This window comes from Odontesthes bonariensis, chromosome 20 (assembly GCF_027942865.1).
Source record: "Odontesthes bonariensis isolate fOdoBon6 chromosome 20, fOdoBon6.hap1, whole genome shotgun sequence".
NCBI classification, from domain to species: domain Eukaryota; kingdom Metazoa; phylum Chordata; class Actinopteri; order Atheriniformes; family Atherinopsidae; genus Odontesthes; species Odontesthes bonariensis.
In genome coordinates this window covers 5,134,553-5,155,701 of record NC_134525.1, presented here as the reverse complement: position 1 = coordinate 5,155,701, position 21,149 = coordinate 5,134,553, and the positions used below count along the sequence as shown (strand labels likewise).

The 21,149-nt window shown below is 41.6% G+C and overlaps 2 protein-coding genes across 3 annotated transcripts in view; one reads left to right on the top strand and one right to left on the bottom strand.

The window, feature by feature from the left end:
• Positions 1–16,205, top strand: part of LOC142370480 (E3 ubiquitin-protein ligase RNF31-like) — a 45,270-nt gene extending 29,065 nt beyond the window's left edge. The window contains exons 27-34 of the mRNA XM_075453056.1: positions 1,961–2,083; positions 2,188–2,368; positions 8,304–8,434; positions 8,703–8,787; positions 10,012–10,071; positions 10,166–10,558; positions 13,531–13,646; positions 14,107–16,205. Coding sequence (XP_075309171.1) covers positions 1,961–2,083; positions 2,188–2,368; positions 8,304–8,434; positions 8,703–8,787; positions 10,012–10,071; positions 10,166–10,558; positions 13,531–13,646; positions 14,107–14,283 — 1,266 coding nt within the window. The 3' untranslated portion in view covers positions 14,284–16,205. The remainder of the gene's footprint in view (positions 1–1,960; positions 2,084–2,187; positions 2,369–8,303; positions 8,435–8,702; positions 8,788–10,011; positions 10,072–10,165; positions 10,559–13,530; positions 13,647–14,106) is intronic.
• On the bottom strand, positions 15,715–18,972 carry emc9 (ER membrane protein complex subunit 9). 2 transcript variants are annotated; one of them, XM_075452274.1, is made up of 6 exons: positions 18,789–18,972; positions 18,339–18,541; positions 17,967–18,043; positions 17,748–17,817; positions 17,470–17,564; positions 15,715–16,502 (listed from the first exon to the last, which is right to left on the bottom strand). In XM_075452274.1, exons 2-6 carry the CDS (start codon positions 18,531–18,533, stop codon positions 16,322–16,324), a joined length of 618 nt encoding a protein of 205 aa, XP_075308389.1. In that variant the 5' UTR covers positions 18,534–18,541; positions 18,789–18,972; the 3' UTR covers positions 15,715–16,321. The 2 variants fall into 2 exon arrangements, with proteins under 2 accessions (XP_075308389.1, XP_075308388.1); XM_075452273.1 differs by lacking the exon at positions 18,789–18,972 and having other exon boundaries at positions 18,339–18,732.
• Positions 18,973–21,149: the final 2,177 nt, after the last annotated feature.

The window sequence follows — 21,149 nt, the reverse complement described above, 5'->3', positions numbered from 1 at the left end:
GCTAAAGCTAGCCGCAGTGAGCAACGCACTTCCGGTTTAGCCGTTTTGACTGCTCTCGTCCCGTTAACGGAATTTGACCGTTCAAATGCCTTACCGGAGAGTTTTGTCAGCTCTGAGACGAAGATCGGCCCGCTGTCTTCGGTACATCATGCTCGCAATTGACTGGGGATTGCTCTCAGATGTAAGTTTACTTCGTTTCCCTATAAAGCTAAAGAGAGCTAGCTAATGGAACTTTTTTTTTTTGTTTACCTCTCTCTGGAACTACACACTGAAACGTCGCACCTCTGTCGTCACTAGGTAGCCCGGCCTCCGACCCCGCTCCTCACGATTTGATTGGCTCGATCAAGTTTTGATTTGGAACGTTGCAAAAGGACCACAAGTGACTAGACTGGCCCCGGAGCAAATTCCATTTGCGGCCGCTAGGGGCGTCTAGATTTCTAGGCTACCACACCTTGGCTCCAGGGGAAAATGTACATGTTTGTTTTTACTTTTTTCTTGTTTTCTTTTTTAAATGAATTTATGGAATTACTCCGTGTCAATTTGTATTGATTATTCTATTATTCAATACATATAAATGAACTACAAATGAAATTCTGAACAACACAATCAATTGATCTAAGTATCATCTTCCCTTTTGAAATGTGGTATCTCCCAGCCCCCCCCCACGAGATGACGGAGCCTGGAGGTCAAAGCTGACGTTATTAGCGGGATTTGTTGTTTGCTAATTAATGTAGAAAATGAAAAGGAAGCAGAAAACTTTAGATTTATTTATCACCAAAAAAAGGGCAGGTGAAGGAGGAGCAGGTAGTGAAGGCGGGATTCAGGCTGTTAACAAGGCTGTCCACTTCAGCACCTCCGCCGCTAATGCTAACGCTAATGCTAATGTTAATGCTAATGCTAACAGGGAGACGGAGACGAGTCCATTGTTATGTTAGCGGGGTGTGAGTGAGACTGCATTTGCACACAGATAAGCTACATAGCAGACTTTTGTGGTGATTATTGTATATTTATTGATTTATTGATACTGTAGTCATAGTGACCCTGCCACACCTTAGCTTTGGCTGAATTGACGCCGCTGGTGCCACCGTACGTTCATCACTTGGAAACACTAACCAGCGTTGCACAGAGCGTACACAAACACGGACTTTTATAAACCAACAATTATGAACAAAACTGGTAAGATTATGACACCAGTTTGATGGTAAAACATGAAGATCTCCCCATACTGTGGTGATCCACATCTTAAATCCAGACTGCTCTAGAATGTTCAAAATCAACAAAATTCAAACGTGTAACCGGTATGAAAGCTCTGCGGTGTGTTAAGGTTAATGGAGACCACACTGCTGCTCTTTCGAAGGTCTTTTTATCTTCCAACCTTTCCTCACCGAACATCACAAAAGAGAGCGCGATTACAATGACGCAAACATTAGCACAAATAAGTAAAACATGGAGCAACATGGACAAAATAAAATGACAAATATGTGACAAAATGGGAGCTCACCTTTCCTCACCGAACATCACAAAAGAGAGGAAGAGTTTTGGCGGGACCGTGTCTTTGGTCACAAATGTTGCTCCCCCATAAAAGAATGTACAGAAACAGAAAAAGAAAACAAAAGTTCCACCTGACTAGTCTTATAAATGTCATAAAAACAATTAAAACAATAATTTTGTGGAATTATACACAAGCCAAATTAAAATTGTTACACTCACCCCCCTAGAATTACACAAAATTCTTGGCAGTATAACAAAACACATTTCGCATCACTGGCCTAAATACAACATGTACCAGAAGAATTGTTTAAAATGATGTAATGATGTTGCTTTTTGGCACCAACCAAGCCCCAGCACTTATCAGAAAGTGGTGTGGTCGCTGTGCACAGCCTGAGAGTTGAAACACAAGGCATAAAAAGCCTTTCATCACTTAGGGATTCAAGCTGTGGTGTGTTTGTGGTTTTCACAGGTCAGCAGTGGAAAATATCCGGGTGTGGTGTGGGATGACGAGTCCAAAACCATGTTCCGCATCCCCTGGAAGCACGCTGGGAAACAGGACTTCCGAAAAGACGAGGACGCCGCCATCTTCAAGGTTAATTGCTTCTCAAATCAACTCTCGATACGCTGCACATCACAGCTGCTTCGGATCTCAGAGGTGTAATAATAATTTAAAAAAAACTCTTCTGTCTCCGGCAGGCGTGGGCGGAGTTCAAGGGCAAGCTGACAGACGGGGAACAAGACAATCCAGCCACCTGGAAGACCCGCCTGCGCTGCGCTCTCAACAAGAGTCCAGAGTTCGATGAGGTGATGGACCGAGCCCAGCTGGACATATCCGAGCCGTACAAGGTCTACCGCCTCGTCCCCATCAGCGAGCAGGGTACGTGTGACTCTTAGTCCTTACAGCTGATGTCCTGGTTGTGAATAAAATATGATGTGACAATCAATTGTAAAATCATAACATTACCATTTAAAAAAACTAGACTAAAATAAATCATTTGGAGTAAGTATTTTGCTGTTAAAGCTACATTTTCAGGCAGACGTACTGCAGGGTCGTGTGTTACGGACTGTAAGGCAAGGCAATTTTATTTATAGAGCACAATTCATACACAAGGCAATTCAAAGTGCTTCACAGCTACATAAAATCACAAGAAGGCAATAAAATCATTAAAAAGGAATAAAAAAAACTTAAAAAAATAAAAATAAAAATAATAATAATAATAAAAATTTAAAAAAATTTAAAAAAACATTAAAAATAATCATTAATTAATTAAATTAAAAGTGAAGAGGGCAGATAAGATACTTTCAGGTGTCATAAGCACAGCTAAATAGAACTGTTTTCAGCCTGGATTTAAACATTGTCAGAGTTGAGGCCTGTCTCACATCTTCTGGAAGACTGTTCCAGATTTTAGGAGCATAAAACTGAAACGCAGCCTCACCTTGTTTAGTCCTGACTCTGGCCCCCAGCAGGAGACCCCTCCCTGAGGTGCTCAGAGCCCGAGTTGGTTCATATGGCTGTAGACGGCAGTCAGAGTGAAATGGTGGTAAACTGAGGTTAAACTGTCTTTAACATGACAACTAATTGATGTGTGTGGCTCTGCACATGCAGGGCTCTTACAGAGATTTGTTTTTGAGGATGACGTTACATCCCACAACGGTAGGGGGAGCCAAAGAGCAAAAGGATTTGCCTAATTCTCTAGTGCAGAGATACTCGTTGCGCGGCTCGTTAGCCACATGCGGCTCCTCAAGCTTTAATTGGCGGCTCGCACTCACATAGTAGCTTATAACAATATGGTATCAATAACAATACATTTTTTCAAATAACATACAGCGAATGCTGCACAGTATTAAGTATTTCTTTTAAGTTTGCATTTTTGTAGTACAGTGGAAACCGCTTATAGTGATCACGTTGGTCCAGAGCCAATTTGAACACTATAAGCGGTTGATTACTAAAACCGAATTTGTATTACAGGTATTTCACTTATTTTTTTATGCAGAATATCATCTAAATGCCATTTGTATCGTTTTTCAATGAGAAAAATTAAATGAAACGGATAGCTTCAGCATTTACTGAATTTTATTATCATGCAAGTTTAATTACAGTACTGCGCAGTGCGCAGGCATACTGTAGGCTAACTCAAATACAGTACGTTACTTATTCTCTGCTGGGCCGCCGGTGCATTTTTTTTTTTACAAGTCTGAAAATAAAGTTTGAAACAAATGCCTAATCACGGCACAGTACTGGGCGCCGTCGTTTTCTTTCTCCGTCGTTAGCATTCATGACTGTCTCTCGTTGCTTAATTAGACTACACAAGGCCTGAGGAATGCTTCGCCGCAGCATCTCGTTGGCTTGTTTTTGGTCATTTGTCATACGCCTCGAGGGGACTACGTTTTTCATTCAGAGAAAATTACTTCCTTTTTCCAGCCATGGTTCGCGCGCTTGCTGCCCGGTGTCAACTCGTTAGCAACTTACGTTAGCTAGCGAGGCAGAAGCAGACGTCCAGAAAGAAATCAAGGGAGTAAAAAATAAAATAGCTACACATAGTTTTAAAATTATTTTTTGCACATGTTTACATTCATAAAATGGCCAAAAATGAACATTATAAGCGGATTTCTTGATTACTACAAACGAATTATTTAAACAGCATTTGTATAGAAATGATTCTGTCCCAAGCCTTTTGATCCATATAAGCGGTTGATTACTATATCTGTGACCACTATAAGCGGTTTCCACTGTATTAAGTATTTTTATTAAGTATTAATTTAGGCTTAATGGTGTTTCCTAAAGGGGGCACAGTGTTAAACCTGGCAACGCAGCCCGCTTAAACCACCGTCACACTTGACCGCAGTGCACGCTAGCTCCTTTAGCCAGCGCCAGATGCAGGCACAATGGATCGGTTTTTAATTAAAAAAGGGCAAAAACCAGCACAAAAACCATGCTCATCCTGAATGTCTCACTATGATTACAACAACAAACTACAAATACAACATGAAGAAAGTCAAGGACATGCACGCCAGGTTCCGCTCATCCCAGTATTAAAGCGGCAGTCTGCAACTCTTTTTCAAGCATAATGCCTGGAACTGTCCGGGGATTCTGAAAGTAGTACATTAAATACCCCAATACAAAAAAAAAGAGTTCTCTAGGTCCCCTATATGTCCCGCTAGGTCCCTCCAAAGCCAGCAGGTTTGTTTACAAAATTGCAGACCAGACCGGTAAAAGGTAACCAATCAGGTTACGAGCTGGGCTCTGCTGCCTGTCAATCACCGATTGTGCACGCGCGATACAAGGTAGGCTCGTCCCCACGCTTATTTATCTGGACTATTGAACTTCATTACGGGCTAGTCTACTTACTGTGTCTTCCATGATCGCAAATGACAGGTGAGTTGATGAATGAGGAGTCGTGTAGGCGCATCTGGCGTGCACGTAGACGTGCACGAGTTCTCATGTGTTTTTAATGGGGCGGGACAGGAAGTTGAATAACTTTTTATTTTTCGGTTAAAAAATAAGCATTTCTCGCATTTTGCGACTACGGAGGTCACCGTTTTCAACTTCAAGCGTTCTGATAGATCATGTAAACTCTTAAAATGCCAAAAAGTAGGACTTTACGTATGACAACAACAAATCCTGCAGACTGCAGCTTTAAGGTAAATGTGGTCTGAATTGAAAATGTATTGGCTGTGTTGTTTCTTTTTTTGTGGGATGTTTTATATGTAGAAATGCATATTTGCAAAAGGGGACTTTAGTATGTTGTGGTAAAAGTGGCTCTTCCCTTGATGTTGCTCTGCCAATGTGGCTCTTGTGAAAAAAATAGTGAGTGTCTCTGCTCTAGTGGTATTTTAAGATATTCAAAGTATTAAAGAAATGCCCACTGTGACTGTTAACACTGTTATCGACTGAATTATTAGATTTAAGTTTTTTTTTTGTTTATGGACTCACGATTTGCTTGCAAACCTGACTCTGATGGATTTTTGTTTGTAAATATTTTGAAAATTGACAGAAACTAAGTGACTTGTTAGTAATATCTAAAATGTTAGACGTCAACCAAGAGGATTAAAATAAAAGCCCTGATATTGTTTGACATGTCAAACAGCTGAGTAGGCGATACATAAGAAATGCTATGTTGTTGTAATGTGTTGTGTGCAAAGCTCTAACATCATATCAACATAATGAGGTGTGGAAGGGCTTGTGGTTGCAGACTTCCTCCACACGAGTCCACACAGTCAACTTCCTTTTACTTTGTTTGTGTTCGTTATCGAGCTAAACGCAAACAAGCTGTTTGTTTGTTTAATGACCGAAGACCACACCCAAATTTGAAACTCTTTCAAATCAGATGGAAGAAATCTCAAGCAAATTCAGCGTGTCGTTGCAGGAATACTGAGGTCTGTGGTTAGTGCAGTCATGAAGGGTGTTAACGTGAAATAATGTTGCAACGGTGGTTGAGTTTCACAACTGTTTGTTGCCTTTTGAGGATTCTTTCTTACCTAAGTTTTAAGTGTGAACTGAATTTATTTAAAGGTGGGGTATGAGATGTTTTCTGGAGCATTTTTTTTATCATATTGTCTGAAAACCTCCTCACGACCCCATTGCACCCACTAAAATAGAATGTTTGGGGAAAAAAAATAATAATTTAGCTCATTTTAGAAGCAAGGTTGTGTATTTTCAAAAATATAGCTTGCAGGAACCGCTTTTCCAAGATCTCATACCCCACCTTTAAAGGAGCACTAGGTAGCATTTTCACCTAAAATTATAGCCTTCAGGAGTTTACCAAAGGTTAAACAAGTCAATAGTAAGCGAATGAAGCCTGTCTCGCTCCCAACAGGGGTCTGTATGCTGAAAATCCCATATGTAACTTCGGCAGGAGCGACCCGCTTCTGAAGTGTCGTGATGCGCGAGAAGAGTCGTTTGTGTTTACGGCACTTAGCTAGGTACTGTATGCTAGCTGTAGCTGTAGGCTATGTGTTCGCTTGCGTTGAAGAGCCAACACCAAGCGTTTCATATTCTGCCTTTCACAGACTGAATATGAAACATTCGATGTTGGCACTTCTCATCTTTGTGAAATTTCTCCAAGCGTGATCTTGTTCATCTACCATAGTGACCTGCGTTTTAGATCGTGAAGAGTCAGGTGATGACGTTGCTCTAATTCCCCCCTGATTTCGAGACGTAGCCTAGCTTCAGAAATACACGGACTGACCTGATTAGAATAAGAATAGCGTTTTGATCCGAACAAGAATTGTTGTGTACTCTGCGTTTATTGCGGCGTGTGTTGGTAGTGCCTGCGCGCATCTGTCTAAGATGTAACTTTTGTAAGTGTCTGCTAATACAAAGGAATCACTCCACGAATACACCATGATGAGGGAAGAATCCCATTCAAGATCAGCAACAGTCCATCCATACATCCATCATCTTCCGCTTGTCCGGGGTCGGGTCGCGGGGACAGCAGCCTGAGCAGAGAAACCCAGACGTCCCTGTCCCCGGCCACTTCCTCCAGCAACAGTATTATAGCATATTATCTTGAGTTCTCTCTACAGAAAATCTCTGATTATAGTATCTTACGTGGGCAGTCTACACTTGTGAATCAGATGACCTAACTGTACTGACTAAATAACACAACGGCAGCATTCGCCACGATGGTTAGTTAGTGGGTGTGTACAGGTGGGCATTTTTACGACAGTGTAGAATTTCAGTTTGACCAATAGAGATCGCTATACTGCCGCTAAACTACCTTGTATCCCTTTAAGTCACACCAGAGTTTCTCTCATGGTCTTTGCTCTCCGGCTCCCCCTACAGTCGTAGGATGTAGCGCATGTACAGCGGTGTGATTGAATCTGTTAAAACGTTGAATCGTCCTCAAAAACGCACTCAAAAGCCCACAAAAGTTTGAAGTGACTGTGGATAAAAACAGTTTGGTGCGGGGCTGGAAACCAAAGTTGTGAGCTGTGGTATCTCAGCACCTGGGTGCTCCAGATAACTGAAAAACAAAAGTCAGTTTGCTTTAAAACGACTCCGAAGCACACAGTTTTAAGGTTCACAAACTTCTCTGGTGTCGCTTTAACTAACTTTATTGTAATAAGCTTTACATTTAATTTACAGAGGCTTTAAATATTCTTCCTGTTCTGCTGTACGTCGTGTAATTAGTCACAAAATGTTATGAACAACGCAGCTGTTGTTTGCTCAGGTGTGGCGACACAAAAATCAACACGTTCTCAGACTTGAGGAGCTGAAACTACAACAACTTTGATAATCAAAGTTGTCTAAATGATTTAAAATAGGTGTATCGTCGTAAAAAAATGTCAGAAAACATTACTATATGATTTAAATGTGAATAAATTGTGTCATCCTTTCTAGTTTTCATTGATGTCTTTCATGATTTGGGGGGGAATGATCATCATAAAACTTTAATAAAATGTATCAGAAACCCTTCATTGGCACATTTTGCTTTAAGTTTGTGTTTTAAAGCTGCGATTTTTTTTCTCTGCCTACATTCAGGAGGCCGGAATACAAATGTGACTGATGTTTTTAATAAAAATAACCTCCAACAGCGGTTTTTCAGTTCAAGTGACTTTGTTTTGATAACATTGCTGAATGGAGTTACACTGTAAACTGTTTATCCAACGTAAAGACGCTCTGGAACAGAAAGGATTGAAATGAATCGTAAAAACAACAGCGAAAAAAAGGCAATAACAGATCAAGGGACTTCCATCTGCGCAGCTGGGGCCAAAAAGTTCAGCCAGAGTCCATTTGATGACTCATACAAGTGGAGCAGAGCTGCAGCCATGTTGAGATGTCATGAACTCCCTTATGTGTGTGTGTTCAGGTTTGGTGATGCCTGAGAAAAAGAGCAGAGATAAAGGAAGCAGGAAGCTGAAAAGGAGGAGCAGCGGGTCCGAAAGCGACGATGTCTGTGGGGTCAAACAGATAAAGACAGAAGAGGTCACCTCTCAGCTGGTGAGTGCCACCAGGAAAACATCCTAACTCTGTTTGGTATTAATCTGCTTATGTTTGAGCTTTTTACACCATCAGCATAATACAATTATACAAGTTAATATGATCTTTTTGCTCAGAAACACTAATATCTGCAACAGAATTTAGCAAAGAGAGGCTAAAACACTCGACTTTGATTAAATATTTACTATAATCCAGGAGGCTGAGCTCACTATGTCCTCTTTGGGAATAAACAGTAACAAATAAATGTCTGTTTTTCAATGATTTGCAGCATGTGGAAGAAGCTGTGCTGCAAAGTAACATCCCCGTGCAGTCAGAAGAACCGTCTCGGTGCACCACCATCATACAGGGAGACGGTGAGTTTAGTGTACAGCCGTGTGTCCGTTCAGTAGGGAGTCGAAACGGAGTCAAAAATGGACACAAAACTGTGTCTTAGCCTCTGGTTTGCTGTGAACACTGTGTTGTGTAACCGTCGGGACATGCGGCTGCAGAAAGAGGATAAAAACTGTGGTGAACATCCATAACAGGAAAATGGAGCGAGTGTTTCAGGAATTACTTTAACCTCTGGGAATATCTTGGAAGACGCCAGTTTGTCACATGAGTTTATTTTGTGCTGGAAACAGCTGGTGAGTCACGTCGCTGTCAGCTTGGATTCACAAAGTTGTTTTTATTCCCCTTAAAGTGCATCATGTTACTCATGTTTCCGGCAAAAAAAACAGCTTTGAGCATGTTTTGGCTCATTATCTTCTTCTTCTCATCTTCTAAATGCACATCCAAAATGGTAATGGAAGCCCAGCTTATGTCACCTTTCTACCAGGCATTGATTAAAGCCCCCCAAAACTTATCTGAGTATGTTAATTATACAATTTTAGATTAAAGTTTTCCCTTTGTGACGTTACAGTACGTTTTTGCCTCATGTAGAATTCTAGGATTTAAAAAAATGCAAATGAATCCACGTCATCAAGCCCATAAGAACACCAGTAAATATGTTGTTCTTAGTTCCCCGTTTTCTGTTCAGAAAGTGTTTAAGATAAAGGGACGAAACGCAAATTGTGGGACGATCATATTCGGTCCCATAAATTAAACCATGAAATTTCTGTGAGTTTTTCTTTTTTTGATAAGTTCAAGAAACCGTTTTTGTGCAAATCAAGTCATATCAAAGTGAATTTAAATGTTGAAATGCATCAATTTGTGGGACTTTCTAATAAAGTTCCTCATTAGAAACCTGAAATAATGTGTCACACATACATTTAGTTGACATCCGAAGGTGCAAAATAAAGACTTCAGTCAGGGGAGGCACTGCAATTCAAATTATTATACAATCTGTTCTTTAAATAACTTTTGACAGGGTTTTATCACTGGCAAACTGGACTCTGAGCAGAAGTGTTTGCATGCACTCAAAGCAACCGTGTTACTATAGTTTCCACGATAGCCTGATTTCACAGCAACCTTTTGTCCCCGTTTCATCATATCAGCCAAAATAAATCTCCCAGACAACTGAATCAACCTCTGACATCATTCCAAGACAGCCAGCTAATCTGTGGCTGCTTTTTTTCCCCATCTCACCTTGTTCTCTGCAGCGCTGAATGAGATCAGGTTGGACGTGCGGATCGAGGAGAGCGTCACTGACACTGCAAGAGGTAACAAACATTTACAGCTGAGCAGGTTGTAAGGGAGAAAGAAAAGCTGAGCTTCAAGCTTTAATCTTCGCTGTTTGCATCTCTGTCTCTACAGCCCAGGACTCCTTCAATGTGGTGGTTCATTATTTAGGACAGGAGGTCCTCAAACGTCAAATCCACGGCACTGACGTCCGGATAACATACTTGCCTTCCTCTTCCTCTATCCCCCCGACGTCGGCCGCCCTGAACAGAAGGTTTCCACGCATCCCGCTACCAGAGCCGCCCTCCTCGCTGCTGGCCGGCCCGGAGCAGCAGGCCATCTTCACCCTGCTGCCCTTCATGGAGAAAGGAGTGGTGCTGACCTCCACGCCGCAGGGGGTTTACGGCAAGAGGTTCTGCCAGGGGCGGATCTTCTGGACGGGGCCGCACACCACCTCACCGGGCCTGCACAGGATGGAGAGGAACACACCTCCGGCGCTGCTCTTCAGTAAAGATGTCTTCAAGCAACGTGAGTCGGTGAAAGTGGCTTTTACAGGAATATTCCAAAATCCAGAAAATGGTGTCTGTCAACGAGCTGCTTCCCCGTGTAAACAAATGAGCTGCGAGATGAAGATATCCACATGTAGACTCAGCCGTGATGACGGATTATTAGACATTTCTTTATACAGGGTGCTTGCGCAAGTCTTGAAAGTCTTAATAAGTATGGAATTTTGAATAGGGCTGAACGATATATTGCATTTGCGATAATATCGCGATATGACCAAGTGCAAGTTTCTTATCCTAAAGGCTGCGATTATTTAAAAAAAAAAAAAAAAAAAAGGCTGCATTATACTCTGTTCACGTGACATGCGCGAGTAGAACATGTGATATGATCAAACGAGATTGTCTAACCACAGAGGCTGCACTCAGGTCACGTGACACGGGGAGCAAAGTTATGAAACAGTCTACCGGAGAGGACTCTCAAGCAAAGCTGTAACCTACACAATGGCCTCAGGCTCAACAGAACCAGACCCTGCGGGGATGCTAGTTTCAAAGAGGAACTGCACATCAGTCGTGTGGGACTATTTTGGTTTTAAAGTGATGGTTCGGAGTAGATTCACCGGGTCATTTGAACCGTGACATCCAGCCAAGTAGCCCACCCGAAGTTTTTCCGATCTTGGCCGAACATCAGCCGAGTAAGCTTAGCCGAGTTAGCTTATCCCGAATAGCTTAGTAGGCTACAAGCGCTAACGGACCCTGGCAGTATCTCCAAAATTACCACACTAAAACCACATGCCATGACACCAAACTTCTACAGTTGTACAAATATGGTCTGTACTCACAAAACGATGCATTTGGAAGTTTGTACATAGTCCAGGAGTTTATTATTATCAACACAAGCCTGATAGCTTTTCTGCTGCTAAAGCTGCGTCGACGTCACTTCTTGATCTGGGAGCTTCAAAGTAAGATGAGGGTTGATCTACTACTGTAGACAACAAAGCAAGGCTGCTCAATTTCTCCATTGATAAAATAAATTCACAACTCTACAACATAAAAATTCATGTAGAATATAGCATATACTTTGTTGTCTACAGTAGTAGATCAACCCTCATCTTACTTTGAAGCTCCCAGATCAAGGAAGTGACGTCGACGCAGCTTTAGCAGCAGAGAAGCTATCAGGCTTCTGTTGATAATAATAAACTCCTGGACTATGTACAAACTTCCAAATGCATCGTTTTGTGAGTACAGACCATATTTGTACTACTGTAGAAGTTTGGTCCATGGCATGTGTTTCCTTGTTCCTTGTCAACACTTTATGCTCAAATGTTTGTAAGCTCAAAAGATACTATTGTTGTATGTTCAAATATACTGTTTTGTTAAATAAAAATGTCAGTCATCAATTCATGCATCACCTCATGTCATCATAACAGAGGTCTGTCTTCCAGGAAAGAACAGTTTAAAATTAATGTAATATAGTTTTAGCCATACTGTATGATGTATTGCTTGTCTTTGTTTAATAATACAGAAGACAAAGACCTTAAAAAATAATCGCATCGCAATCGCAATATTGGCGCGAAAAATCGCAATTAGATTATTTTCCATAATCGTTCAGCCCTAATTTTGAAGCACTGTTTTCCAGACCTTGAAAAATCTTGAATTTTGTGTGAAAGTCTTAATAAAGTATAGAAAATAAATGTATGGTAGAAGGCATTGTGAAATGAGAAATAGGAAGGTAGGCTATAAAACTATAATTTTACTAACTGGTCATGTACTGTATTAGCCTAATGGGATGAGATGTGAGTGAAGAGACTGAATTCTACATACATTCATCCATCCATTCATTTTTTTTATAGATAGTTTTTGTGACACTTGTTTGATGAAATTCATGTACTTGTGATTTTCATGTTTTGAAACGTTTTCATCAGTAAAAGCCTAATTTACTGTGAATAATACATTTGTTCATTGAATACTAGCCTATAGAAATGAACATTTCTAATAAACAATCTCAACCAATGAAGTAGGCAGTAGGCACACAAGTTACAAGTACATAAAGTTAAGGTCTTGGGGGAAAAAAAGTCTGGAATTTTAACTTGGAAAAAGAGCAAGCACCCTGTAAAATGATTCAAACAGGTCAAAGATCTTTTATGACACATTTGACTGGTTGTAACTAAGAACATTGTTTTTCGCAGCAGCTGCAGAGCACCGTGAGCATACTCTTCTTTCATGTGCCTTCATTTCTGGAGGCGGAGGGGAAACAAACAGGATATGTGGAGGGGAGAAGAGTTTACAATGTGTTAAAAAGAGGGTTCAGCCATCCAGGAATCGATCATGTGCCATGAATCATCAGACAATCCAAGCGTCTCAGTCTGAAATGAGAGTTCAGTCTGTCAGCATGTACGCAAACACGGCATGATGACTCCGCTTCTATAAAGCACATGGCTCACACCATAAAATTATTATCAAGCTAAAATGCTAAATATTCTAATTCCAGCTTTTCATAGCCTGACATGATTGTGAAAGCATTTTGGGGTTTCCTCATGTTCTGTATAAAGTGGGTGTGTTTACCCGCTCAGCCGTCTTTGTCTTCTGAAACCGGAAGTTTGCAAACGGAGAACCACAGAGGCGTCTTATCATTTGCACTCTGAAGCATAGCCTGCTTTACTTTAATATAATACACGAACATCATGCTGCATTAAAAAAAAAAGATGTGAAACTTATTGTTGAGAGAGAATTTGTCGTTTACTCGGACTTCCTCTTGCAACTGAGAGTTGCCCCCTGGTGGCGACTCAGAGAGACTGCAGAGCTCTCAACCATTTTTACTTCAATTTTGTCCACTTTCTGGCACAGCGAAGACTAAACACTAGAGAAATAAAGCGATTCTAACTTTCAAAAAGCACTTGTCCACATTCAGAGCCCAACCTTTCAACAAAGAAAACTGTTTTTGATGCCGTTTTCACGTTAAATGTTGTATTTAAGTCACTTTGTCTCTCGTTTATTCAGAACTGGACCACTTCCGTTCAAACGGCGGCGAGCCTCCTCAGTGCAGCTTCACTCTGTGTTTCGGAGAGGAGCTGAACAACAAAGAGGACCCATTCAGAAAACTCATCATCGCTCAGGTGAAAGCACATTTAACACTCATTACAACTCATTTTCAAAGCCTCTTCTTTCTCAAATACACACATTGTGGCCTAAATGTCAGTGGGACACTTAAGAAAATAATCTGATATTGTCATTCTTATTGTTATGCATCTCTCGGGAGCATTTTCTCCTTTTTAAAGAAAAAAAACCCCCTCTGTCCTGGTCCTAGTTAACCTTTAGTCACATCTCTCTTATGAATAGAGCCACTTAAGTTAAGGAAGGTATAAAGGATCAGGTATCATGTAATTTCCCAAACATATTAGTCCATTTTTCAGATTTTAAACCCTTGTTATTTAGTCAAGTTTTTTTTCTGGAAGGTTTTCCCTCTGAAGTGATTATAGTTGATTAAAAGCTCATTTTTGTACCAAATAACAGCAGTAGATTTTGGACCAGAATCAGCGTAGTGCTGAACAATCTGGTCTCTACACTCCTCTGCAGATTTCATTACCGTGGGCGGAACAGCAGGTCCAGAACGCCATGTCCATCTATGAGTCCATCTCGGTCCTCCAGACGCTGGCCAGCCAGTCTCCGCTGGGAGAAATAACCCTGAACCTGGTGTCTGTGCCTCCCGCTGCCTCCGAGCAGGCCGCCTGTGTAACTGTAGGAGCACTTTGAGGGGTTTCTATCCATACTTAAAGTAACAGCAAAAAGGCCCCGAGTGATTCTGAAACATGTCCGTTATCCCAGGAAAACCCACCTAAAATGAGACTTTAAGGTAGCTCGTTTAAAAATGAGAGCGTCTGGTTTGTGTGGCCGTTTCCCCTCTCAGCCCAAACCAGAAACTGCGTGAAGTCAAAGAACTTCAATATCTGAAAACAGACATCCTCTGGGATGTTCTTGTGAGAATCAGCGTACTGGAAACACTACAAGCAAACCAACACTCAACTTTTTCTTCATCATCGAGTATCTTGAAATGTTGGAACGGTTCTCAGGAACGTGATGACGAAGAGGCGGAAAAATGTGTTTCTGCCGCTGTTTTCCAGACTCTTTAAATTGGTTTTGTTCCAACGGGGCTTTTTTTTTCAACCAAGAGTGGTTAGAAATGATGTTTATACTACAGTACTATATCCACTTTGTACTCCTGTCAAATACCAGATTTATAATAAAACAAGGGAACATCTTAATAACCACCAATATTTCAGTAGATGCGTAGCAGTAGTGAGGAGTTCTCTCATATATGTGTCTCTATTAATGTGTCATTCAGTCCTAAACTTTACTCAAGTGTAACCTATTTTTGCACAAACATTTAACAAGTGTGGGTTAAGGCTGTTTTTTTTTTTTTTTTTTGTCGATCTGTGAGAAATATAAAGGAAAAATCCATCCTTGCGTGATGAAAATCATGCATTTTGATCATAAGAGTCTTAAATGTTCCAGCAAAGGATTCAAAATGAGCATTTTTAAGGGTCTTACCGACTTGTGACAGTTATAGAAATGTTCAAATCTTGTTCACGAATCTCATTTTGTGAGCAGAAAACAAACGTACTAAAGATTGAAACATCTTTTAAGTGAAGAGTCCGTTGGAGTGTAAAACATCCCGTTTGCTGCATTTAGTCATTTTTGCAGAACTTGAAAATGATTTACGACACATTTTGAGGAGATAGCCCTGGTTTAAGAAAAGCCGATTTACTTAAATACCAATAAGTTAACACACACACTTCAGCAGGTTTTAAGGCAGTATAGAGAAGTAAAAAGTGACGCAGAGTAGGTGCCTGCACCTTTTGCACATAAAAAGACGCTAAAGATTCTGAGATGGTGTACTGAAGTCATGTTTAGTTCACTGTGATAATGAGTATACACCCGAGTCTATATGTGTCATTTTGATAGCAGAAACATCCAGAAACCTGTAAACACCTCAGATTAACCCCCATTTACCAAGTTTAAGCAGCAAATTTACGGTTAATTGAGATTTAGTTTACCTACTGAAGAGTACAGGTGCCCACAGGAGGAGTTTCAAGTTGACCAATACATGAATAAATATCTGCTTAACCTCTATGGTGTGCCAGAAACAAGTGTGTATTCTGCTCAGACTTTAGAGTAACTTATCACCCCGTTTCCATGTATTTTATTATCAGAAACATGCTTGACAAGGAAATTAGACTTTTTTTTTGAGTGATTAATTTAACAAACTACAAAAAGTTAAAAAAAACAAATTTGTGACATGTTAATAGGCCCTCATCCTCATCCTGACCGTCTACTGAAATCAAACGTTTTGAGCCTCTACAACTTAATGCACAGCAGGAATTCTGGGACATCGGTCTCTTGTTTATCTTGTCCGCCTCCAGTTTGTAATGTATGCACAAATGAGACAAGATGGAGACAAAAACTGGACCAGAAAAGAAGCAGAGGAGAACTGCAGTAGTGTTAGAAGGGATTTTAAGGTGGATTAGTCCTTTAAATCAGCGGCGTGTTGGGCAGGACCTCAAGGCACGCTCAGGTGCAGGAAGGAGTGGAAGACTAGAGATCTAAGGTGTAAATATGTTGTTATTTATGCATGTTTGTCTTTGTTCAGAGGAAAATAAACATCTTCCTGGACTCTGTCGAATGTGTGGGTGTCAGCTTATTAAAAAAAAATTTAAAAAAAATCACATTTCTACAGGATGTGGTGAGAACATAAATAAGTGAGGGCTCATGGACTAACTGGTGCTCCTTCAGGCTAGATGTTCCCATTGGCCGGCGAGGAGAGCTCTGCTATCTTGGTGTTAAGTTTCTGATTGGTCCAGTCCTTTGTAATGTCGTCCAAGTGGCCGTCGAAGTCCACTAGCAGCATGTGGTCCCCTGACTCCAGCATCTGGCTGGCTATCGCCCGAGTCTCCTCCCACTGTCTCAGCATTATCCTGAACAGGGTGACAAAGAGGAACGGGTCAGTCTTGTGCTGAAAGAGGGGATCACTCACTTAAAGTGATGGTTTTAAGTATCAGAACACAATAAAAACAAATAGTTTGCTCCTTCATGAGTTAAAAACATCCTCAGATGAACAACACGTGACATATTACACTATGTCATTGTTCATTTGACAAAAACTGAGACAAAACAGCTTGTAGAAGCACCTTTAGCAGCAATAAGTTGAATAATGGTTTTCTGTATGACAGTCTCTCACATGGTTGTGGAGGAGTTTAGGCCCACTCTTCTTTTCCAATTTCAAAAAAATGTTCAAGAAATATGATGGACCTAACAAGAATAGGACTTTCCTGATTAGAATGTGGCTCAGACATCCTTCCACAGGTGTGAGGAGAAGGAGGCTCTGCAATCCTTGAACAACAGAAGTCATTTCGAAAGGCTGCAAACTACCAAGACTTTGAAAATAAATAGAGTTAACTTATTTGCTTCTCCAGCTTCTGATTAAACACCTACAAACAGCAGAAGTTTACAGACAGAGCCAAAGGAAATGCAACATAAACAAGGAACTTATCAGTTAAAATGCACAAGTCTAAAGTCCTGGGTTGTTTTTTTGTTTTTTTTCTCTCTATAGAAGTGACAGATAAGTCTCAATAGATGTACTGCCCGCTTTCATTTTGAATCCACTAAGAGCACACAACAGAAAAGATGCTTTGGGACGACTTGGGTTGGTGAGCCACGTCTTTGTAAGCAACAAAAATACACCCAACCTGCTGCAATTTAACGAGGCTCGACGAGGACGATCGTCTCAGCAGACCAAAAACGATCAATTAAAATCTCGCTTCGACTCTGAATCCAATGTTAAGAGACACGGTAACACTTGGGAGGGTTCATTTGGTCTCAGGTGACCATTAAAGTTTGTCTAAAGCCTCAAAGTCTCGCCCTCATCTTCCAGTTGGCTCTTACGTGTGTTTGTCTTTGAGCGTCCATCTTGAATCTTTGCGCTCGTACATCACAATGGGAGGAACCCGATTGTCTGGAGACATCTTACTGCTGTCAAGCTGTGAAGCAAAACACAACACATGTATTACTCATGTATTACATTCATGTATTACACATGTATTACTCTTGTATTACACTGAAAGCAAAGTCTTTACCCCTCAATAAACACTCAAACTGACTAATTCGGCTGACAGGTGCGTTTCGGCGCCTGCTAACAGGTTAGAGGAGCATGTTTTTCTTACCATCAACAAAGCAGCATTGTCACACTGCTCTGCAATCTTGTCAGCTATCTTCAGCGCGCTTGGCGTCGGGCTGTCAAGAAACACATAAAAAAAAAAAGAAAAAAGAAAATGTTGGAAAAGGTCACAGTTCTCTAAATATAAGAACTTTGGGGAATTATCCAACACACTACGTTTCAGTAACTGCATTACACGGAGAGGCTACTATATCTGGAAACTCGCCTGCTATCTGATGCGCTTGCGTTGGCTTGGTAGTATCCAACTATCCTCTGCTGGGTCTGTGAACACCACACGTCCACCTGAAAGAGGACGTGAAGCAGAAATAAAAAATAAAAAAAAAAGACAATTTCCTCCATAAAGAATCTAATGAAAATGAGTGAAAAACCAGCCAATGTCTAAAAAAAAAACTTTGAAAGACCTTCAGAAAGCCTGGAGAACTATAGTTACAAGAAAGTCTGGCTGCTTGGAAAGAAATATAAAGAAATGAGGGCTGGATCAGGACTTTTGCACAGTACAGCGAGTTAACACAAAAGCACAACTTACAGCAGGTAATGTGCTACTGCTAATGGGAGGGTACCATACGTTACACTACACCTGTGTGAGAGCCAGTTGCGTGATGGGAGCCAAGGGCAGGTGGGAGTGAAGCAGGGGCACACAGTCTGTCACACAAACAGCACCACCAGCTAAACTTGACGACAGTAATAGTCCGTTGATGCTGCACCTCGGATACAGGCAGGCGTGCAGGTACATCTTCACATAAGCCCGACACGAGAGCTCCACTTCACCCATGATGAGTACTGCGGAGGAGCAGGACGACAGACACTCAGCACGAGCTTTAAAACAACAGTTGGCCACTGAAGCAAATAAACGTAAATATATGAGGTACATAAACCTCAGTAAAGACTTTCGCTGTGATTTGCACGATATTTAGCCCGAACATAGATGAAAACGTCCCCCAAGTGTGTTGACAGCCAGCTCATGTCGCAGCTATGTGTAGTAGCATTAGCATAAGAGCTAACCAAATAAAGCCGATTGTAGCCTTACCTGCTGAAAAAAAAAAAAATCAAACTATAGTCACAGTATGTAGCTTCAAAGAGCAAATACTGTATTATTCATGCGATTTTCAAATCTAACAGTTCATGTAGACTTCGAGGAAGTAGGCAGCAATGTTTTTAAGTCACGGCTTTAGAAAATGACAAGCGTCCAAACGGCAGCTTATAGTCCCGCCCAGAAGAAACATACTATTTTCTGATTGGCTTAATTCTTCACGTTTTGCAATTAGATTGGAGGAAAGCCTTGTCAATCACTTTATGCTTCGGTGGCGTGGTCATACATCCCAGTAGTATGCCCCCTAATGGAGAGGAGGTAACTCGCAATTAATTCAGTATTAGCAATTCCAGAAGGCCAATTTAGATTGTTTCCCTTTGGCTACATGCAAAAAAAAAAAAAAAAATTAAAAATTAAAATTAAAAATAAAAATAATTGACAGCACTTTATGGTCAATTGGAACTCTCAAGGGGAATATAGATCCCTGGTGGTAAAATCTAAGACTTTAAATGTGTTTTTTTTTTGTTGTGATGCCTGAAATTTTCCAGGCTGCAATTAACTTCTGAAGCAGAGATGTGCATGCCACCATTTCCCAGACTTCAGGAATTGCTCACCATAAACAAAACTTTCAAATTATTTGCCATGAAATGGAATGAGTTTGTGTTAGGTACTAGCCTGATGCTACCAATCTTTGTCAAAGGTGCTTTGAAATTTCAAAGCAAAAAGCCATTATAGCATTAGAGTACCCAAAAATAAAATATAAGTTTCATTGAACTGACCAGTCTTACTTTCTGGTAAAACTATTGTCAGTTTCCCATGAGATCACAATAAGTGATAACAAATATGCATGGAGCACAGAAACCAACCAAACCCAGGAGAGTTGGTCAATTGTGTTGCCACTTTGGAAATTTTCTTGAATAGAGCCCCACACACACTCAATCTTGTAAACAAGCTTGACATTTAAAGAAAAAAAAAAACAAAAACAAACAAAAAAACAACCTTAATGGAAACATTTGAAATTTTTATTAAGTTATTAGGTCCATGCATTTGTTCAGTTGATAGCAACCAATAATCTTCATTGCAAATTACCACCAAAAAAAAAAATATATATATATATATATATGAATGCCTGCTTACGCATCTAAAGTTTGAGTAAAATTGTATCATCATTTTAGTGCAGTTGTTAAGTGAACTGAAATTACTATGGTTGATCTATTCTGACCTAAGCATCCGTGATCACCCGTGCAGCAACTTGGGTCTGTACTGTGCACGCTTTCCCAGGTAGCGAGGCAGCTTGGGGCGCCAGGGTGCAAAATTAGGCTGCTGCAGTCGCTTGGCAGAGTAACGAGGTGCTTGGGGGCTAGGCATCTGCATGGATTGTTGCTGCGCAGGTGGGCAGCCAAGCACCTTGGGCTGCTGGTGCTCTTGAGGCTGGAGTGGCAGGTTGCCAGGCACCTGGGAATGTAGGCGATGTTGGGGCTGTTGTGACAGGTAACTAGACACCGTGTGATGCTGGTGCTCTTGAGGTTGTGCCTGGTGATCAGGCACCTTTGTGTGATGTCGTGGACGGTAGCTTGGAACTTTGGCATCCTGGGGTGGCTGGTGCTGTTGAGGTGGATAAGTAGGCACCTTCAGTTGGTGGTCCTGGTGGAGCTGATGTGGCTGGGAACCAGGCACCTTGCCATGGTGTTGTGCAAGGTAACTTTGAACCTTAGCTTCCTGGGGTTTCTGACGCTGATAACTAGGCGCCTTGGCGTGATATTGCTGTGGAACGTGTTTAGGAACCATGGCATCCTTGGGCTGTTGGTGCTGTTGTGGCGGGTGACCAGTCACCGTCAGATACTGGTGTAGTTGGGGCTGTTGTGGCGTGTAAACAGAAAACTTGGAATGGTGATGGTGTTGTGGAAGGTGGCTTGGAACCTTTGTGTCCCTGGGCTGTTGGGGTGGGTAACCAGGCACCGTGGGACGCTGGTGCTCTTGGGGTGGGTAACCAGGCACCGTGGGACGCTGGTGCTCTTGGGGTGGGTAACCAGGCACCGTGGGATGCTGGTGCTCTTGGGGTGGGTAACCAGGCACCGTGGGATGCTGGTGCTCTTGGGGTGGGTAACCAGGCACCGTGGGATGCTGGTGCTCTTGGGGTGGGTAACCAGGCACCGTGGGATGCTGGTGCTCTTGGGGTGGGTAACCAGGCACCGTGGGACGCTGGTGCTCTTGGGGCGGGTAACCAGGCACCGTGGGATGCTGGTGCTCTTGGGGCGGGTAACCAGGCACCGTGGGACGCTGGTGCCGTTGTGGCGGGTAACCAGGCACCTCCAGGTGCTCTTGTGGCGGGTAACCAGGCACCATGGGACGCTGGTG